Source organism: Delphinapterus leucas, chromosome 4, assembly GCF_059928025.1.
Source record: "Delphinapterus leucas isolate spDelLeu-1000000601 "Yukka" chromosome 4, BTC_Dleu_Yukka2, whole genome shotgun sequence".
NCBI classification, from domain to species: domain Eukaryota; kingdom Metazoa; phylum Chordata; class Mammalia; order Artiodactyla; family Monodontidae; genus Delphinapterus; species Delphinapterus leucas.
In genome coordinates, this window is record NC_143132.1 from 138,462,050 (window position 1) to 138,481,049 (window position 19,000).

The following is a 19,000-nucleotide window of genomic DNA, read 5'->3' on the forward strand; positions in this document are numbered from 1 at the left end:
CCAGACCTAACAAATGAAGAGGAAATAGGCAGTCTACCTGAAAAAAAATTCAGAATAATGGTAGTAAAGATGATCCAAAATCTTGGAAATAGAATAGACAAAATGCAAGAAATATTTAACAGGGACCTAGAAGAACTAAAGATGAAACAAACACGATGAACAACACAATAAATGAAATTAAAAATACTCTAGTTGGGATCATTAGCAGAAAAACTGAGGCAGAAGAACGGATAAGTGACCTGGAAGATAAAATAGTGGAAATAACTACTGCAGAGCAGAATAAGGAAAAAATAATGAAAAGAACTGAGGGCAGTCTCAGAGACCCCTGGGACAACATTAAATGCACCAACATTCGAATTATAGATGTTCCAGAAAAAGAAGAGAAAAAGAAAGGGACTGAGAAAATATTTGAAGAGATTATAGTTGAAAACTTCCCTAACATGGAAAAGGAAATAGTTAATCAAGTCCAGGAAGCACAAAGAGTCCCATACAAGATAAATCCAAGCAGAAAGACTCCAAGACACATATTAATCAAACTGTCAAATATTAAATACAAAGAAAACATATTAAAAGCAGCAAGGGAAAAATAACACACAAGGGAATCCCCATAAGGTTAACAGCTGATCTTTCAGCAGAAACTCTGCGAGCCAGAAGGGACTGGCAGGACATATTTAAAGTGATGATGGAGAAGAACCTGCAACCAAGATTACTGTACCCAGCAAGGATCTCATTCAGATTTGATGGAGAAATTAAAACCTTTACAGACAAGCAAAAGCTGAGAAGGTTCAGCACCACCAAGCCAGCTTTACAACAAATGCTAAAGGAACTTCTCTAGGCAAGAAACACAAGAGAAGGAAAAGACCTACAATAACGTACCCAAAAAAATTAAGAAAATGGGAATAGGAACAAACATATCGATAATTACCTTAAATGTAAATGGACTAAATGCTCCCACCAAAAGACACAGATTGGCTGAATGGATACAAAAACAAGACCCGTATATATGCTGTCTACAAGAGACCCACTTCAGGCCTAGAGACACATACAGACTGAAAGTAAGGGGATGGAACAAGATATTCCATGCAAATGGAAATCAAAAGAAAGCTGGAGTAGCAATTCTCACATCAGACAAAATCAACGTTAAAATAAAGATTATTAGAAGAGACAAAAAAGGACACTACATAATGATCAAGGGATTGATCCAAGAAAAAGATATAACAATTGTAAATATTTATGCACCCAACATAGGAGCACCTCAATACATAAGGCAAATACTAAAAGCCATAAAAGGGGAAATTGACAGTAACACATTCATAGTAGGGAACTTTAACACCCCACTTTCACCAATGGACAGATCATCCAAAATGAAAATCAATAAGGAAACACAAGCTTTAAATGATACATTAAACAAGATGGACTTAATTGATATTTATAGGACATTCCATCCCAAAACAACAGAATACACATTTTTCTCAAGTGCTCATGCAACATTCTCCAGGATAGATCATATCTTGGGTCACAAATCAAGCCTTGGTAAATTTAAGAAAATTGAAGCTGTATCACGTATGTTTTCTGACCACAATGCTATGAGACTAGATATCACTTACAGGAAAAAATACAAACACATGGAGGCTAAACAATACACTACTTAATAACGAAGTGATCACTGAAGAAATGAAAGAGGAAATAAAAAAATACCTAGGAACAAATGACGATGGAGACACGACAACCCAAAACCTATGGGATGCAGCAAAAGCAGTTCTAAGAGGGAAGTTTATAGCAATACAATCCTACCTTAAGAAACAGGAAACATCTCCAATAAACAACCTAACCTTGCACCTCAAGCAATTAGAGAAAGAAGAACAAAAAAACCCCAAAGTTAGCAGAAGGAGAGAAATCATAAACATCAGATCAGAAATAAATGAAAAAGAAATGAAGGAAACAATAGCAAAGATCAATAAAACTAAAAGCTGGTTCTTTGAGAAGATAAACAAAGTTGATAAACCATTAGTCAGACTCATCAAGAAGAAAAGGGAGAAGACTCAAATCAATAGAATTAGAAGTGAAAAAGGAGAAGTAACAACTGACACTGCAGAAATACAAAAGATCATGAGAGATTACTACAAGCAACTCTATGCCAATAAAATGGACAACCTGGAAGGAATAGACAAATTCTTAGAAATGCACAACCTGCCAAGACTGAATCAGGAAGAAATAGAAAACATGAACAGGCCAATCACAAGCACTGAAATTGAAACTGTGATTTAAAATCTTCCAACAAACAAAAGCCTAGGACCAGAAGGCTTCACAGGCGAATTCTATCAAACATTTAGAGAAGAGCTAATACCTATCCTTCTCAAACTCTTGCAACATATAGCAGAGGGAGGAACACTCCCAAACTCATTCTATGAGGCCACCATCACCTTGATACCAAAACCAGACAATATGTCACAAAGAAAGAAAACTACAGGCCAATATCACTGATGAACATAGATGCAAAAATCCTCAACAAAATACTAGCAAACAGAATCCAACAGCACATTAAAAGGATCATACAGCATGATCAAGTGGGGTTTATCCCAGGAATGCAAGGATTCTTCAATATATGCAAATGAATCAATGTGATACACCATGTTAACAAATTGAAGGAGAAAAACCATGTGATCATCTCAATAGATGCAGAGAAAGCTTTCGACAAAAGTCAACACCCATTTACGATAAAAATCCTGCAGAAAGTAGGCATAGAGGGAACTTTCCTCAACATAATAAAGGTCATATATTACAAACCCACAGCCAACAACATCCTCAATGGTGAAAAACTGAAATAATTTCTACTAAGATCAGGAACACGACAAGGTTGCCCACTCTCACCACTCTTATTCAACATAGTTTTGGAAGTTTTAGCCGCAGCAATCACAGAAGAAAAGGAAATAAAAGGAATCCAAATCGGAAAAGAAGTAAAGCTGTCACTCTTTGCAGATGACATGATACTATACATAGAGAATCCTAAAGATGCTACCAGTAAACTACTAGAGCTAATCAATGAATTTGGTAAAGTAGCAGGATACAAAATGAATGCACAGAAATCTCTGACATTCCTATATACTAATGATGAAAAATCTGAAATTGAAATCAAGAAAACACTCCCATTTACCATTGCAATAAAAAGAATAAAATATCTAGGAAAAAACCTACCTAAGGAGACAAAAGACCTGTATGCAGAAAATTATAAGAGAATGATGAAAGAAATTAAAGATGATACAAATAGATGGAGACATACACCATGTTCTTGGATTGGAAGAATCAACATTGTGAAAATGACTCTACTACCCAAAGCCATATACAGATTCAATGCAATCCCTATCAAACTACCACTGGCAGTTTTCACAGAACTAGAACAAAAATTTCACAGTTTGTATGGAAACACAAAAGACCCCGAATAGCCAAAGCAATCTTGAGAACAGAAAACGGAGCTGGAGGAATCAGGCTCCCTGACTTCAGACTATACTACAAAGCTACAATAATCAAGACAGTATGGTACTGGCACAAAAACAGAAAGAGTGATCATGGAACAGGATAGAAATCCCAGAGATAAACCCACGCACATATGGTCACCTTATCTTTGATAAAGGAGGCAGGAATGTACAGTGGAGAAAAGATGGCCTCTTTGATAAGTGGTGCTGGGAAAACTGGACAGGTACATGTAAAAGTATGAGGTTAGATCACTCCCTAACACCATACACAAAAATAAGCTCAAAATGGATTAAAGACCTAAATGTAAGGCCAGAAACTATCAAACTCTTAGAGGAAAACATAGGCAGAACACTCTATGGCATAAACCACAGCAAGATCCTTTTTGACCCAACTCCTAGAAAAATGGAAATAAAAACAAAAATAAACAAATGGGACCTAATGAAACTTCAAAGCTTTTACACAGCAAAGGAAACCATAAACAAGACCAAAAGACAGCCCTCAGAATGGGAGAAAATATTTGCAAATGAAGCAACTGACAAAGGATTAATCTCCAAAATTTATAAGCAGCTCATGCAGCTCAATAACAAAACAACAAAAAACCCAATCCAAAAATGGGCAGAAGACCTAAATAGACATTTCTCCAAAGAAGATATACAGATTGCCAACAAACACATGAAAGAATGCTCAACATCACTAATCATTAGAGAAAAGCAAATCAAAACCACAATGAGATATCATCTCACACCGGTCAGAATGACCATCATCAAAAAATCTAGAAACAGTAAATGCTGGAGAGGGTGTGGAGAAAAGGGAACACTCTTGCACTGCTGGTGGGAATGTGAATTGGTTCAGCCAGTATGGAGAACAGTATGGAGGTTCCTTAAAAAACTACAAATAGAACTACCATATGATCCAGCAATCCCACTACTGGGCATATACCCTGAGAAAAACATAATTCAAAAAGAGTCATGTACCAAAATGTTCATTGCAGCTCTATTTACAATAGCCAGGACATGGAAGCAACCTAAGTGTCCATCATCAGATGAATGGATAAAGAAGATGTGGCACATATATACAATGGAATATTACTCAGCCATAAAAAGAAACGAAATTGAACTATTTGTAATGAGGTGGATGGACCTAGAGTCTGTCATACAGAGTGAAGTAAGTCAGAAAGAGATAGACTAACGCCGTATGCTAACACATATATATGGAATTTAAGAAAAAAAAGTGTCTCGAAAAACCTAGGCATAAGACAGGAATAAAGACACAGACCTACTAGAGAATGGACTTGAGGATATGGGGATGGGGAAGGGTAACTGTGACAAAGCGAGAGAGTGGCATTTACATATATACACTACCAAACGTAAGGTAGATAGCTAGTAGGAAGCAGCCGCATAGCACAGGGAGATCAGCTCGTTGCTTTGTGACCGCCCGGAGGGGCGGGTTAGGGAGGGTGGGAGGGAGGGAGACACAAGAGGGAAGAGATATGGGAACATATGTATATGTATAACTGATTCACTTTGTTATAAAGCAGAAACTAACACACCATTGTAAAGGAATTATACTCCAATAAAGAAAAAAAAAAAAGGAAGTTAGGAGACGAACAAAGCATCCCTATGAGTCCATCTTATAATGTTAGATCTAACATTCCATGAGGAAAGCATAGGGGACATTCCATTTTATTACATATTTTTTAACAAAAATTAAACTACAGTAGAGTCTATCTTAAAAACCAGACTCCACTTGGGCTTCCCTGGTGGCGCAGTGGTTGAGAGTCCGCCTGCCGATGCAGGGGACACGGTTTCGTGCCCCGTCTGGGAGGATCCCACATGCCGCGGAGCGGCTGGGCCCGTGAGCCATGGCCGCTGAGCCTGCGCGTCCGGAGCCTGTGTTCCGCAACGGGAGAGGCCACAGAAGTGAGAGGCCGGCATACCGCAAAAAAAAGAAAAGAAAAGAAAAGAAAAAAACCAGACTCCGCTTAACCCACTTGCTCTGTTACTCATTAGTGTACGTTCTGTCTGTGAACTATACTCACTGTTGCCACAAAGGACACAACTGGCACTATTGGCAAACTTTGAATATGGAAACTTTATTAGAAAATAGTATTGTATCAATGTTAAATTTTCTTAATTTGAAAATTGAATCATAGTTATGAAGAGAATGTTCTTGTTGTTAGGAATAGCCACTGAAGTATTTAGGGGTAAGATGCATGATTATGTAACTTTTAAATACTTAGGTGGGGAAAGAGGTGGGGAGAGAATAAAACAAATGAAGTGAAATGTTAACAACCCCCTTGAGTTAAGTCGAGTATGCTTTCTGGCCCTCTGTTCCTTCATCTACTAGGAGAGGGAGACTGGGCTGAACTCTTTCAGTATTATTCACACTGTGAGCCATGAAATTCAATGAGGAGTGGAGCCTGGCATCAGAAAATGTTATCCAGTGAATCTGAATGAAGTGTTTGCAAGAGTTCTTTGTATTTAAAATAAATTAATTAATTAATTAAATAAATAAAATAAAAGACAGAGGAGAGCCTTCTCAGAGCCTGAATACAGTGAGACTGCAATGTTCAGAGCATACACAAAGGGCAAAACAATCTCAGGATTTCAGGGCTGGAAGGAGCTTGAAAAATTGTTCTCCCTACTTCTTCATTTTAAAATGAAAGCGCTTCCCCTGATTAATTCTCTGGGCCGACATCTTCAGATACAGTTGCCTCACACTCTTCATCTCCTTTAACTAAGGTTCTGAGACATTCTTCCAGTGGACCTCAAAATTTTGCATGTATCAGGCACATTCAAGTTGCTTGTTTAAAATGCATATTCCTGGGCTGTATCAACAGAGACTCTGATTCAGTAAATTAGGAGAGGACCAAGGAATCTGTATTTTTAAAATAAATTTATTTATTTATTTATTTATTTTCTTTTTTGGCTGCATTGGGTTTTCATTACTGCGCGCGGGTGTTCTCTAGTTTCCGCGAGCGGGGGCTACTCTTCCTTGTGGTGCGTGGGCTTCTCATTGCAGTGGCTTCTCTTGTTGCAGAGCACAGGCTCTAGGCGTGTGGGCTTCAGTAGTTGTGGCACACAGGCTCAGTAGTTGTGGCACACGGGCTTAGTTGCTCCACAGCATGTGGGATCTTCCTGGACCAGGGCTCGAACCCATGTCCCCTGAATTGGCAGGCGGATTCTTAACCACTGTGCCACCAGGGAAGCCCGGAATTTGTATTTTTTAACAAGCATCATAAGTGACTCTGGGACAGGCCATAGACTGCACTTTAAAAAATTGCTGCTAGATAATAACACAAATGGGCCAAATATTTACTATCTCACCTATTAATGGGAACATTTTGTCCAATAGTTTAAAAAATTCCAAAGGCAAAAGATGTATTTGAGAAAGTCTGGGTTGAATAAAAATTATTTTATAATATATTTTTAAATTTGTAAATGGAGTTCATAAAAAGTGGGGAAAATGTCAAACCACGTTATGCTCTTAAAAGCAAAATAAGAAGATCCAGTTTTTAAATAGTTACTAAAGAATGCCATGTAGTATTGTGACATTTATGTCTTGAAAATATAACTGAGCACACTTGGGTTTAGTTGCTAATTTTCTTTCAAATTCTTTTAGAGTAAGTCTTCCTGCTGAGGTAAATGTACATAAATAAGAATAAAGTGGTAGAATTTATTTTTTTTTAAGAAGTAACATGAAATAACACTTTCACCTATAAATCACTGGACTGTTTTTTTAAAATAAACTGTTTGGAGTGTTTTATTCTGATTCTATTTTTGATCACATATTTATAGAAAGTCATATATCATAGCTAAAGCCACACTCCAAATGCCAGAAGTTCTACTGGGCTTATGAATTGCTTGATATTAGTGCATTCATACATTTCTCTTAAATGAAACTAGTTTTGTTTTTCAATTTTTACATCAACAACTTTAAATAAAAATCAGTGGCCTTATTTTTAAACTTTTTTTTGTGAAAACTTAAAATATTTCATAGTTTAAAAAAAGAAAGTAAATGGAACAAGTCAAATGATTTTACTTATGGTACTTACAAAGATCATGAACAGATCAGTTTAGGTGTATAAAAACATAAGATACATACTATTTACCATCTTCTTTAGCTGAATAAAGTCTAGACCCATAGAACTGGCACAGTGAATTCAGGGAGGCCTACATAGCCAGGCAGGAGCTGCCCAGGAAAACCGGAGGGCTCTGATGGGATGCACCTCTCTGAAGATATCTCTAGTTCCCTTAATCAGCAGCAATCCCAGCAATGCAGACCACTGAAGACAGCCCTGATGTGTGGACACCTGGAACTCACACTGGGAAGGATAATGCTATAGACAATGTTCGTGTCCCCAAAAATGCATATGTTGAAATCCTAACCCCACAGTGTGATGGTATTAAGAGGTGAGGCCTTTGGGAGGTGAATAGATCATGAGGGTAGAGCCCTCATGAATAGGATTAGTGCCTTTATGAAAGAGACCCCAGAGAGTTCCCTCCCAGCTTCTGCCATGTGAGGACACAGCAAGAAGACAGCCATCTACAAACCAGGAATTGGGTTCTCACCAGACACTGAATCTGCCAGAACCTTGATCTTAGACTTCCCAGCCTCCAGAACTGTGAGAAATAAATGTATGTTGTTTATAAGGCACACAGTCTACGGTATTTTGTTATAGCAGCCTGAACGGACTAAGACAGAAGGTCACTAATCAATGCCACAAAGATCAATATACCAGGAGTGTCTCTCATTCGTGGCCTCAGACAGAGTTTCAGCAGTGGCTTTGAAGGACAACAAAGGGTTTGTCTCTAACGGTAGACCCAAGACATCCAGCATGAAGTTGTAAGGACCCTCTGAGAACCAATAAGCCTGGTGGTGCATGTCATTGCCAAATTCACTTGCAAGAGTCTACAGAGACTCACTAGAATTTCAACATTATAAAACTCAACCCACTTACTTGGTTTATTTAAACAATTTGCATAAATGAGAAACATAAGAGGAGATTTAAAATGTTCTTTTTATATTACAAACAGATCCTTAGAAAGTATTTGCTTGAATGTTGCTATTGGACCCATTAGTGTTTAAAATTTTCCATGTTTCCTCCTTCTGGCATGAATCCTCACACTAAAGGCTGCAAGCCAAAAACTCAGAGGTAAAAATTAGCTCGCCTTCTAGAAAACAACCTGGGGGAGAGTGAGGTCACACTGAAATAATGAACTATATAAAGACAGCTTCCATTGTTGACAGTCTATTAGGAGGAAAGGTCTGATAGTCCCTTTTTTAACTTTATTTTAACTCATAAAGTTAACAAATTAACTTTATTATTTCAAATACCTATAAAAACCTAATAATATACTAAGTGTTGTTTACTCTATCTTAAAATTAGGTAGGGGTCAGAAAAATGAAATAACTTGTTCAAGGAAATGGACCAAGATTTGAACAGAAGTCAGTGTGATGCCAGAGTCCACACACTTTCTACTGTTTCAAACCCTATCTAGTCTACTATTGATAGAAAATAAAATAATTAATTATATTATCATTACATTAAGACATATGTGTGTGTACAAATTGATATACATGTGTTTTTATGTCTATGTATATGTATGTATTATATAGAGATAGATAAAGATACAGAACACAAGCGAGAATAAGCCAAGGGAAGGAGCAGGTTTCCCATAAAACAGGATGATCTGGTGGACATGTGCACTGTGAGATGTTTACCACAGTCAAGTTGATTGACACTTCCAATATCTCACATGATTCCTGTGTGCGTGTGTGTGCATGCACGCGCACGTGTGTGTTGAGAGCACTTGAGATCTACTCTCTTGACAAATGTGAAGTGTCTAAGTGCAGTATTGTTAACCATGGTCACCATGCTGTACATCAGATTCCCCAGAACCTGTTCATCTTGTAAATGAAAGTGTTAGCTTTATATTTTGCATAATTCACACAGACAGGCTTGATTAATGTAGCTGTGTTAAAATCAATGTTTAGTTTAGTGCCACCATCTGAAACATGTTTGGTTAACATTGTTGATATGAAAAATAAAACAATTAATCTCTATTGATTCATGTCCAGGTAGAAGTAGATAATTTCATGCTTGGGAAGGTAGGCACCATGAACTATTTGGTTGACTCTATTAAATATATATATATATATATATATATTTTTTTTTTTTTTTTTTTTTTTTGCGCTACGCGGGCCTCTCACTGTTGTGGCCTCTCCCGTTGTGGAGCACAGGCTCCGGACGTGCAGGCTCAGTGGCCATGGCTCACAGGCCCAGCCGCTCTGCGGCATGTGGGATCTTCCTGGACCGGGGCACGAACCCGTGTCCCCTGCATCGGCAGGCAGACTCTCAACCACTGCGCCACCAGGGAAGCCCTGACTCTGTTAAATATTAAGGGAGGAATAGGAGCAATCCAAGTAAAAGGAAAACAGGAGCAGCTTTCCCTATACCCCTGTGATCCTGGTCCTGGTCCTGGATGAAATCCAACATTCCAGCCACGTGATTGCCAGAAAATCACCTCTCTGGGTTCCCATTTCCTCATCTACAAAATATAGTTTATAGATAAGAATCCACTTCTTCAAAAAGGATGGGGGCATGTTTAGAGGACACAGGAGCCAATCTGAATGAGCCCCACTAGCCGAAGCTGGACCAATTTGAGAAAGAAAATTAATAATGACAGCATTGGGCTATAACCCATAGAATAAAATAAATATCCCTGAGTCCATACTGATATAAATAATTGAATAAAGACATCAATGGAGGCGAAGGAACAGTGGAATAGCTCTTTCTAACAGGAGAGCCCTAATCAATAAATGTAGAAAGAATGAGGGAAATACATAATCACCATTAGGCAAATATCACAGTAAAAACTTCTCAAGGAAACTACCACTGAAAAAATGCTAAAATCAGGGCATGAAAGTTTGAGGAGAAACAGGATAGAAGGTTGCTCAGGGAGCCCGGAGAACGAAGCAGGTAATTTTCATGAATAACAGCATCCAGCTGGTAGCCTGAGCAGAAAACCACACCCACCAGCAGAGCCAGCCAGACTCCCCTGTTCTCAGCTGAGCCTCATCTTTGCTCAGTGCTCCATAAACACTGACATGGTTTTCTTCTATGACTATATTTTTCTGTTTCCACACTGGCCATTCTCCCTTTTTTTGCTGTTCTCCGCCCTGGTTGCCCATTAGAATCACCTGGAGAGCTTTCAAAAATCCTAATGCCTGGGTCATTCCCCAGGCCAATTAAATCAGACTTTCTGAAGGAGGGCCTCAGCCCTCATTAGTTCTGAAAGCTTTTCAGGTGATTCCAGTGTGCAGCCAAGGTTAAGCAGTACAACTATATTGATATAATTTTTATTTAGCTATGTTAATATCACAGTGCAGCAAACAGACAAGTCCAACCTTCCCTGCTTTCTGACAAAGTGCTTTCAACATATATGACAGATAGAAGGATCCAAAATTTTACCACCGGCTTTTGACAGAAATAAGATGAGAGGCAGCTGGAAGCAAGTGGTAAAGAATTCGTCAAAAGAAAAGAAATTTCCTGAGTACTAATTTTTTGTGGCTCATTACATGGGTTCATGATGCAATACAAAAATGAATCAGAAAAAGATCAATCCCACACGCTGAGAGTCTGATCTGAGATGGATGATACTATGTATAATGTGCTGTGTGTCACCGAGTTGAAATGCGATGAGAGTCGGGGATCGGGTGAGAAGTGATTTCCAGCCAGGAGATTATAGGAATCTTTGTAGAGTGGGTGACATTTCAGCGGGCCTGGGAGGATGGGTGGGAACTGAAAACATGGGGTTAGGAGGAAGGACAGTCTGAAAGGGCACAGATGAAGAGGTGGGAAACTGTGGAGGAGGGACAGGGGACAGCAAGTTGCCCCATTTCCCTGGCTGGAGGAGAATGGAAGGCACCAATACCTGAAACATTCTGTCACTTTGGTAGTTTGGGTACTATTCCCCATCAAAGATTTAGTTAGATCTTGACAAGAAGTTGTGAGAATTTGGTAATTTGCTTTTTACACTCATAATCTGATGTGATGCGTCCAAAGGGTTGGGTGGTGGACATAGCAGCCTCGTGAATGCATTTATATGTGTGTATTTCAATATTGCAAGGCTCCAAATTAAATTACAGAAGAGGAAACTTGGGGATCAAAAAACCCAGCTATTTCAATGGTGATAACATTTTTCTGTGAGGTGCAAGTCTGGCCATCTGCCATTTCCAATATTATTATTTTACCTCAATAAGAAGAGGATAATGCCAGGTTTGTGTGAGCTAAGCTCATGAAGATGAGAAATATCTCGGTTAACAAGGAAAACTAGCGACCCACACACGTCATTCCTCAGGGAAGCGCGTCCTGACAGCTCAGCAGGTGGAACAGGGAAGCCCAGCAGCTGCTCCCCGGCCAGCGGCAGTCACCATGGCAACATCCTGGGGTGGGAGGAGCAGCTCAGCCCTTGGAAACCGCCAGCATTTAAAAAGTAATGCAGATGATCTTGGATTGGATCCTGCGTGAGAAAAAGACATTCTTATAGAAATGTCCTTTCTAAAGACATAACTGGGACAAATGGGCTCAATTTGAGTGTGAATTGTGGATTAGATGTGTGGTCCTCAAACTGCAGTGTGCTTCAGCCTCACCTGGTGGGCTTGTCAAAACAGATAGCCAGTTCCCACCCCCAGAATTTCTAATTCGCTGTGGCTGTGGTGGAAGCTAACAATCTGTATCTCTAAGTAAAGATCCCAAATGATGCTGATGCTGCTGGTCTGGGATCACACACTGACAACCACTGGATTACATACCAGCATTGCATCGATGTTAATTTCCTGATTTTGATCTTCGTACTGTAGTTATGTTAAGGAAATGTCCTTGGCCTTAGAAAACACTCATAGGAGGATTTAGGACAAAGGGGCATCATGTCTGCAACTTACTCTCAAGTGGTTCAGGAAAAAATAGATAGATAGATGATAGATAGATAGGTGATAGATAGATAGATAGATAGATAGATAGATAGATAGAAAGGATAGAATAATAAAGCAAATGTGAAAAAATAACAATTGGTAAATCTGGGCTAAGTGTATATGGGAGTTCACTGTGTTCTGTAACTTTTCTAGTAGATTAAAATTACATGAAAATTAATAATTAAAAATTAACATAAGGAGAGAAAGTTATAGCTTATCATCTAGCTCTGTTCAATATGGTAGCCACCAGCTACACATGGTTATTTACATTTAAAGTAATTAAAATTAAATAAAGTTTAACATCCATCTCCTCAACCATACTAGCCATATTTCATCAGGTGCTAAAGGGTCGTATGTGACTAGCAACTACCATATTGGACAGCACAAATATAGAGTATTACCATCATCACACAAAGTTCCACTGGACAGTCCTCACTACAGTGAAAAATATTTTAAGATCGTGAGAGTCTCTTTGGAAAATTCAGTGTGCCGAGAGCAGCAGCAGAGGTAACAGTAATAGGCATAAGCAATAGGAGCCAGTTGCTTCCCACACAAGATAGTTTATTAACTGAATGGGGCAAAAAGAAGAAAATGATTAAATTATAGCTGATGGATCATAGTGTAGCTATATTTGTAAATCCCTGGGTTTTGCATAGATCAGTGACATATTTGCCAGAGCAGCTGTTCTTACCCATGCTCTGCGCACCTCATCATTTTACTGATTTTCTTAAAAATCTGTTGGATGAAGGAGAAGTAAACACCCAAATGTCCTGGTTCTTTTTCTTTTCTTCCCCCGCTTCTCCTTCAAGCAGAGGAGGGGCAAGACTGGATGGGGAAACTCCCAGCAAGGCTGTGCCAGGGAGACCGTCCTGAAGGGGAACAGCCAAGACCTGGATGATATCAAATTTTCAGATATTCTAACTTTGCTACTGGTTTCATTTTGGATGACACATCAGCTACCATATAAAGCACAGCGAGGCTGGGTTTTGTTGCTATCTTTACTCCTTCTGATTTGCTCCTCCTCCTTCCTCTTCTTTTCCGCACCTCAGACACCCAGCACCCTCTGACCCAAACAGGCCTGCCTCCCCCTCTAAAGAGCATCTTCTTTCTTCCCAGCGTCATTTCTCTTGGGCCCCAGCAACACCCAGGTGATGAACTGAATACATTCTAAAGCATGAATAGAACCAGGTTCTCCCAAGGTACATTTGGCTAACATTAGCTCTCAGAATGTTCTGGAAGATACTGTCTGAGCAAGGGCATGTTTGGGTATTCTCTTTCTGACCCAACCCCTGTAACTCCCCTCTCCCTAGCCTCTCAGGAGTGACCTCCCAGACCCACATATGCTGCACCTTGTCAGCCCCAAGCCCCCTCCACCCGGCACCTTTCTCAGCAGCTTCATGTTCACTTGGGCTCAGTAAAATGCACAGCTATTATCACTTGGGGAGAACATGGAATGGCAGGGAAAACTGCAAATACCTGAAGCCATAATTCACAAATGAGTTAATATGAAGGATTTTCATGGGGAAAATGAGCCATATTCCCATTTCCAAGTTTCCATTGGGGAAAATGAACCACAGAGCTAGAACACAGGACTCAGGAGGTGTCCCTCTGCTCTGTCCAGGCCTCTGTTACGGCATTTAAATGTCCATCTAATAATCGAACCGTTGTCGGAGGCTTGGAGAATGCACCCCCCCACACACACACACACCAAAAATAAATATGCTGGATTGTTTTTCTGCAGCAGTTCCTCCTTAAAATACATTCACTCTGAGTTTTCCAAGAAAGAGAAACCCTTCATCAGAAACAAGTTTGTCAATTACATAGAGATGATCACTCTTAGCAGCAAGACACAACATCCCAGGTATTTATAGTTCACCTTGTGGTTGGCTAGTTAAACTTCTGAGATGTCTCTTTACAGACAGCTTTTTACTATGAAATATATATATTTTTTAAATTTTATTTATTTTATTTATCTTTGGCTGCATTGGGTCTTCGTTGCTGCACGCGGGCTTTCTCTAGCTGCGGCGAGTGGGGGCTACACTTGGTTGCGGTGCGCAGGCTTCTCATTGCAGTGGATTCTCTTGTTGTGGAGCACAGGCTCTAGGCACACGGGCTTCAGTAGTTGTGGCACACGGGCTCAGTAGTTGTGGCGCACGGGCTTAGTTGCTCTGGGGCATGTGGGATCTTCCCCGACCAGGGCTCGAATCCATGTCCCCTGCTTTGGCAGGCGGATTCTTAACCACTGTGCCACCAGGGAAGCCCTATGAAATATATTTTTATTAAGATTTCAAAAAGTGAAGGAGAGTCTCACCTCAAAGTACTCTGTGAAAATGCAGAAATCATCTTGCTCCACAAAGCTCGCATGGAACTTGACGATGGCTAGATGGTCCAGCTTGGAAAGGAGCTGGGCCTCCAAAGTGGCCTGCAGAGTCTCATTTGGATTGAGTTCTCCAGTAGAGATTTCCTTCAGGACCTTTCTGCAGCCCAAAAAAAAAAAAATTTTTAATACATTTAGAACTCAAAAACATGTTTAATAGATGTGAACAGCGGTGCAGGGCCATCTAATTAATGCCCAGGCTGTGACCTACTCAGAGTTCTGCTATCACTGGTGACTCCTGGGCACCCTGGGTCTGCCTCTGTCCTGGCAGTGCCCTCCACACCTGCGGCCCTAGTTTGGTCACACGGGGCAGAGACAGGGCTAATCTTGAGTGGCGTGGCTGAAGCGGCTCTTCCTCAGCCTCTAGGTGTCTCTGTTTCTGTCTTTTTCTGTCTCTGTGTGTTTTCTGTCTCTACTTATCTGTTTTCCTGTTTCTGTCTGCTTTTCTATTTCTCTCACTATTCCTATCTTGGTATCTCTCTGTCTCTCTGTCTCTCTCTCTCTCTATATATATATATGTGTGTGTGTGTGTGTGTGTGTGTGTGTGTGTGTGTGAATATAATATAATTATAAAATCTGTCACTCTGTCTCTCTGCATCTGTCTTATTCTTTTTGACTCTCTTTTCCTCTCTGACTCTCTCTTTGCCTCCGCATGTGTGTATAAATACACATGCTTCTCTCTGTCTCTCAACTCTAAAATTTTCCAAATCTATCAACTTAATATCAGCAGAATCAATATCTACTTATTTTCTTTTTAAAACTATCCTTGGCATATCATACTTTATTGCTACCAGTGTTTAGGAAAAGAAAAAAACCTAAAAACGTTGACAGAGGTATTCAAGCATGTATAAATGGAACAAGAGCTCATTACATCTCCAAATTATTAATTTAAAAATTGTGAGAACTAATGAGGAGTGGACCAAAACATTATCTCTTCCCATCTACAGAAAGAAACAGACTGATGACCAAACCAATTACAGTGCCACAGTGTAAACAGATTGCCGGGAGAAGCACTTTAGAGCACCAATTATGTACGCAGACAGATTCCACTGATTATAAGTGAGCCTTAGCTGTTCATTAAGCTCTGCAGGACCTGTACTAGAAGACATTTTGCAGTAATGTTATTTAAGAGTAACTATCTATGCATATTAACGAAAATGTATTTATAGTAGAAGCTCTCTTAATTAAAGGCCCTTTAACCAAATCCTATATTAACCAGAGCTCTGCAGCCCTTTCTAACAGATGCCAATGGCCACCTTTGTGTTGGGGACGCGGTGGCCAGCAGGTGCTCTCTGGACCACCTTCCAGTTAAGGTGTTTACCCAAGTCATAGCGTCTATTCCCAAACCTGTTTATGCCACTCGTGCCCAGTATTGTAAATCTGTGACTTAAATATGACAAACTGATGAAGGATGAGTGAGTGTTGTCTCTGCTAGAAAAACTAAGTCAAACGCTTATCACAAAGATTAATAATGACAAGTTGCAAAAAACAAAATGCTGTTAAAGAAGTAGTTGATAAGACAGTTCTAAAACGTTGGTTTAAAAATGTAAAAATCTAGAATTCTGAACTGAGATTGCTAAATTCTCATTCTACTTTAAAGAAGGTAGACTTGGAAAACTTAATCAACTTAACATGGGTAAGTTTATGCAAAAAAGATGAAGCGACCTCTCATCAGAGGACATCAGATGTTGGCTGCACAACAAAAATGAGAGAAAATGTACAACAATGTTTTAAGTTGATATAAACGTTTTAGTTATGTCATTTCATTTTAAAATTGTTCCCTTATGTAACCAAGGACCAGCCCCAATAACACTGGACAGGGGCCATCACATTGGTTTTGTTAGGTCTTGAACGCCCTACCAGGTCCCTACTTGATAATGGAGTGGATTCTGGAGAAATTCTTGCTTGGTAACGTGTTCTATAGAGAGACTGTTCCAGCAAGAATTTGGTTAAAAATGACCTCATGTTATTAAGAGTGGCATCTCAAACTGTTTGGTATAATAAAGGAACTTGAAATGACAGACGCGGTTGTTTTCCTGTAACTTCTAAAAATGATAAAGCCGTAAGCCAAATGACATATTCATGGTACTTTTCCAGTTCTTACTGCGCCCCAGCCAATGTGCAGTTGTAAAAGTCACAGTGGTTAATTTATATAGCACGGCAATATAAAGCCTCACTCAAACTTGCAATATTCTCTTGCTGTGAAGGAACAAATGCTATCGGAAGCTTTAAGATACTTATTTTTTCTTGCAAACATCAACTATTGTGCAACAGGGCATGGGATTTTACATACAGTTACCTGAGCCCCGTCTGGCAGCCTGATGATAAGGCATAAAATCTCATTTGCCCACAGCTTAGCAGATGAAGGTAGGGCTATCAAGACAGGTGATATCTAATATAATCACCTCTGGCAGATGTGGAGATATTCCACCTTCCTTACCTAGAACTGATAGAGGAAACTCTCATTGCATGTCACATAATGTGAGAGCCTTATCAGCCAAGCAGAGTGCAGAAACTGACCAAGTCAAGGAAGCTTGCCCCTGGCTCAGCGACACTCAGCCTGTCACCCTCTCCTAAGTAACAGGACAGATATTTATTTTATCAGAACTTCAGCTGTTCAGGAGAAACTTTTTAGCAGCTGCAAAACAGGCACCCCTTCAGACTCACTCATTTTGCAAACTTTCTGTTCTCTTTCCCAAGTGGCATGTTTCTTTCTAGAATCAGTAGTGAACTGACAGACTTTGGAGAGTGACTGGAAATTTGGGATAACTATAGCTAATTTCATTCCCTGCAAATTTGGCCCACCTTCCATACAAATGGGCCAGATGATATCTTTGAGAAGTTCGGGGTTATTTTCCCCAAATTTCCCTGTAGTCTTTCACATATTTCAAATTGAACAAGTAGCATAGGCTGCCTCAGGAAAAAGATGACATCACAAACCACAGAGAATATGAGTAAAATCCCTGGCTTTTGATTTTCCAAAGGAGAGACCAAGGCCAAAGAGAAAAGATCTGAAGGAGCACCTGATCAGTGGCGTGAGTGTCCTCCCTGCCCGACGTGAGAGAGACCCTCGGGACCAGATGGAGGGGAGACACGAACATTAGGCACTGCTTAGCCCTTGAAAATAGTTCATGTCCCCCAGGCCGTGTCCTGAGGGACAGAACTCCCAGATGGGGAGAAGAGCCCCAGAGCAGAAGCCCTGCTATATTTCCAAAGCAGGAACCTCACATTCCCTTGTGTCCAGCAAGGGGTAGGAGTGAAAGAAAGGTCTTCAAGGGACAAGTAAACCAAGGGGCCTAAGAGTTCTGCAATCTCAGTGAGGAGTGCTGTGTGTGTAGTGGTGTAGTGGGCTCTGAGAATTCGTCACCCCTGCCCTTGGGTCTCCTGAGGAAGACAGATAGTAAGCAGGACAGTGTGCATAAATGTGTGTATGTGACTATGTTTGTATTTTCTAAAACTTCAAATCGAGCTGGGTGCTACAAAGTTAGGGTAAGTGATGTCTGAGGCCCTCCTGATGTAAGCTGCCGTGACTCTCTAATTTGATCAGCAGCTACTGTACCCACTGAGAGCAAATCCACAGGAAACAGATTTTAACTGCAGCTTAAATAAGACAGTAATTTTTTTGCTTTAAAAAATTCAATATTCACCTGTTTAACAGATTATTAAATCTGCTCAGGACTTTCAAGGTAAGAGTTTTCATCCATCTAGCGAGGCTGCAATTATTTTAACTAATCCTTTCTTAAATGGTCAGATCTCATTTTTTTTCTAATTTACAAGGAAATATAGTGTTATTACAGAAAAATTTGAAAACAAAACATAGTCAGCAATCCACTACAGAGATCATCAGCAGTAACAATTTTGTGTACTTCCTTCACATCTTTTTGCTGCACAATTTTTTAACACTAGAGGTCAGTTTAGACAATTTGCCTGCTATTTTCGTGAGACAGTATCATAGCAGAAATCTATCATTTGTGGTTGCCCAGTGTCTTTAGACAGCCTCCCTACCTTGTAGTAGACCCCTGGGCTGTGGGTCCTGCCTTCCCTAGATGAAAACAAACAGACAGACAAAAACAATTCCTCATCTCCCACCTGCCTTGAGTTGGGGTGCCAGTGTGGGACCTAGGTTCTGCCAGTCAGCTGGACCAAGCCGGGACCTTGCCTTGGGTGTGAGCT

General features: G+C 40.0%; 1 protein-coding gene across 1 annotated transcript in view; it reads right to left on the reverse strand.

Annotated features, from left to right (window-relative positions):
- The window catches only part of NEK11 (NIMA related kinase 11), a 112,176-nt gene that overhangs the window by 54,814 nt on the left and 38,362 nt on the right, over positions 1-19,000 (reverse strand). Inside the window, 6 exon segments of the mRNA XM_089911156.1 lie at positions 5,551-5,564; positions 8,186-8,221; positions 8,723-8,742; positions 9,923-9,955; positions 10,872-10,889; positions 14,762-14,927. Of these exon segments, the coding sequence (XP_089767282.1) occupies positions 5,551-5,564; positions 8,186-8,221; positions 8,723-8,742; positions 9,923-9,955; positions 10,872-10,889; positions 14,762-14,927 (287 nt within the window).